We start from the raw sequence: 3,461 nt of genomic DNA, 5'->3' as shown, positions 1-3,461 counted from the left end.
ATGCGACATGCGCTTGTGCCATAACCAATTTAGTTCAGCAGCTGACTTAGCAAAGAAACAAGTCTTACTATCAGTTTTGATAGGAGTGAAGTCAACGAGATATACATCTCGTTTTCTTGGAGCAACCAATACGACTTCCTTGTTGATATTTACAACAATCCCTTGATGTTTATCAAGAATGACTTTGTAGTCAGCGTCACAAAGTTGACTAATACTTATAAGATTGTGTTTTAATCCATTCACATAGGCAACTTTGGAGAATTTGATTAACCCATTTGAGAGGAAACCATAACCTTCAGTTTGTCCGGTAGAATTATCACCAAACACTACAGTAGGGCCAGCAGCCTCTACATAGTTATCCAGCAAGGTCTTTGGGCCAGTCATGTGTTTTGAACATCCACTGTCCAAATACCACACACCTTTTCCCAGTGAACCCTGCAAGGATAAGACATAAGGCTTTAGTTTGGTCCACTTTCAAACTCACCGACAGGAGTGTCAGTAGAATTAATGATGGGTGCATCAGTGGTGGAGGATGACTCAGCGGAAAAAGTTTCCTCAAGAGTGAAATGGTTTCCTAAGTCAGGAAGCATGTGAGTTCTATCATTCTCATCACTGGGCATCATGTTATTCCCACTTTCTTGAAGCACCACTGAGTTGCTAACAACGTTGGGAGCACTGAACTCAACCAACATTGCTGGTCGTCCCCACGAATTGGAGATGACATTCTGAGAATGAGGAATCTCAATGCATTGAGAGGCAATATAGTTAGCAAGATTAGTTTGATGAGTCCCCATAGAATTAGTGACAGACCCAGTGTCAATGAAGAAAGATTCATTAAGAGGACTCTCACTAATCATGGAAGATGAGACAGGGTCAGTTAGAGAGGCACAGGCTGAAGTGTGAGCATTTGTTTGCACAACCACTTCAGGGGCATCTCTTGAATTACAGCAATCTGTTGCAATATGTCCTCTCATGCCACAGAGATAGCATTTCCTGTTTGAGGAGTTGCTTTGTTGATTGCTAAGAAGGAATTCCTTGAGTTGAGAGGACAAGTCATTGACTTGTTGAGCAAGTTCAACAATTTTAGGGTCTGAAGAGGTTGAAGCCTTGGTCTTTGCCTTGGACTTAAGCTTTGATTTTTGCTTGCGAGAATTCTTTGAGAGAGGAGGGGGACCCAAGAGAGATTTTCCAGTGGGGTCATCTAGACGAGGAGTGGAAGAGGAGGCCACTTGTGAGCCTCTTAACACACTCCAAGCTTGTTTTAGATTAGTTTGTGAAGAGGAAGTCCTAGATTGAAGAACTCTACTGGGAGTGGTGGACCTAGAAGATCGATTTGGAGTAGAAGACCTCCCTTGCCTGTGAGGGAGATATTCCCCAATAGGAATAGAAGATTGTATCTTCTAGGAGGACAACTGTCCTCTATTGGGAGTGGAGGATCTCACTTGCTGATGTGGCAAGTGTCCCCTTTGTGGTGTCACACTCCTTACTTGTTGCTGAGGAACATTTCCTTGCTGAGGAGTGGTTGGTCTATTGACAGACTGAGGCATTTTACCTCTTTGAGGAGTTGGATGTCTCAGAATTGATCGAGGTGGAGAAGAATGAGAGGCCTGCAGATGGACAACCGGTTTGGCTTAAGATGAGCCTTCATGATGAAACCTAGCATCTTCAAACCTTACACGTCTTTCCATGAGGCGTTCATGCTGAGATTCCTCAGCACTTAAGACTTTAGAAGGAAAAGAATTAGATGAGATAGACTGAGGTTGCTGTTTAATATGATCAGCTCGCTGAGGCGTGCTATAGTCATAGGGAGCAGCAACGTTACTTCTTTTGAAAGTCTCAGACCTATTCAAGGTAAGTGGCTGAGGAGCAATGGACTTGTACCCATTACTTGAAATGTCTCCATGAAATGTTTCATTTGGAGAATATTGAATTTTGCCTTCGTGTGGCATCATGCCAACAATAGGCAAATGGGAAAACATGCTATTAGAGGATGAGGATGAGCTAACAACTTTAGCTTCAGAGGAATTTGAAGGGTCGCTGGAGAGAGATGTGGAGGATCCAGCGTCCATTTCAGTGTGGTAATCATTTCCTTTAACGAAATACCACTTTTTCATTTCCTTAGAAGAAGTAATACCAGATGGAGGAATTGAGATTTCAGGTTTCACATCATCTTTAAACATGTCAGTGATACAGGCAACAGATTCAAAATCTCAACCTATCACTGCCTGAACTTGTGCAGGGACTTGTTCTTTAAGACATTGATGATGAAACTTAGAAGCTTTTGACCAAGAGGTTACAATCTTCTTGAGATTGAGGACTTCAAGCTTAAGTTTTTCATTCTCAAGCTGAAGTTTTTGAGTCAGCAACTCATGTGACTGAAGTTCAACATGAACATTCTTTAGTTTGTTGAGTTTATCAGATTTTTCACTCAATTCAGAACTTACTGAAAAGAGTTTTGAGTGAGCTTCAGCACGCAGAGATTCTACGAACTGAAGATCACATGACAGGGATTCAAGAATTTTGGTTTTGTCCTCATCAGCAGATGAAAGAAGAGTATGTACCTTTTTGACAGTGACATTGACCCACTGACTTGTTGAGACTTGGTCTTTTGTCAGCGCATCACTATCAGTCAGAGCCATGAGACACATGGTGTCAACATACTCCTCATCATCGGAGTCATCTGAATCAGCCCAATCATGCTCTTCAGCGACCAGACCTTTGCTTGGTATTTTGGCTTCTTCAGTTTCAGCCATTTTGGCTTTGAGCTGATAATACTTGTTCCTGTATTCATCAGCAGATTTAGATGAGTTAGATTTTGGAGCAGCAGGAGTTGGGATAGAAACCCTGCACTCCTTTTGATAGTGGCCTTTTCTGCCACATTTCCAGCATTCTTCCTGGGATTTATCCACAGGAGGCTTATATGGAGCAACCGACTTACGGTTGTTCCATTTCCTGGAGTACTTCTTTCCAGCGATTAAGGCAAATTCAACAAAATCACTGAACATTTCTTGTTTCTCTTCATCATCAAGCTCTTCAACAAGAGCTTGAAAGGATGCTTGAAGAGAGAAGGTGCTGGCACCATCATTGGGATAGATGGGCTCAGTAGAGATGAGAGCAAGAGGGTCAGATAAAGGGTTTGTAGAGGTGTTGGTTGCAGAAGAGGAGCTAGCATGTCTCCTAGATTCTGCAGAGGCTCTAATGTTTTGAGCCAGGGCTTTCTCTTCAAATTGAAGAGTGCCAAACAACTCCTCAAGATCCAGTTCTTGAATCTTTTTGGTGGTACGGAGGATTTGTCTAAGATTCTGCCATTTGAGAGGAAGAGAATCGATGAACTTATGGCATACCTCAAAATTGTCATGGGTAATGCCAACATTTGTCATGTCATTGAGCAACCCCTTGAATCGGGTATATGTGCCCTCGAGACTTTCATCAGGAAGAGAAAAGAAATTTTCATAAGCACG

The 3,461-nt window shown here is 42.3% G+C and overlaps 1 protein-coding gene across 1 annotated transcript; it reads right to left on the bottom strand.

The window, feature by feature from the left end:
• Positions 1-458: 458 nt before the first annotated feature.
• LOC122592070 (A-agglutinin anchorage subunit-like) lies at positions 459-2,753 on the bottom strand. Its single transcript, XM_043764280.1, has 4 exons — positions 2,624-2,753; positions 1,978-2,170; positions 1,672-1,842; positions 459-1,356 (listed from the first exon to the last, which is right to left on the bottom strand). Exons 1-4 carry the CDS (start codon positions 2,751-2,753, stop codon positions 459-461), a joined length of 1,392 nt encoding a protein of 463 aa, XP_043620215.1.
• Between the last annotated feature and the right edge of the window lie 708 nt (positions 2,754-3,461).

Source organism: Erigeron canadensis, chromosome 3 (assembly GCF_010389155.1).
Source record: "Erigeron canadensis isolate Cc75 chromosome 3, C_canadensis_v1, whole genome shotgun sequence".
Taxonomy (NCBI): Eukaryota; Viridiplantae; Streptophyta; class Magnoliopsida; order Asterales; family Asteraceae; genus Erigeron; species Erigeron canadensis.
This window is presented reverse-complemented; position numbering and strand designations above follow the sequence as displayed.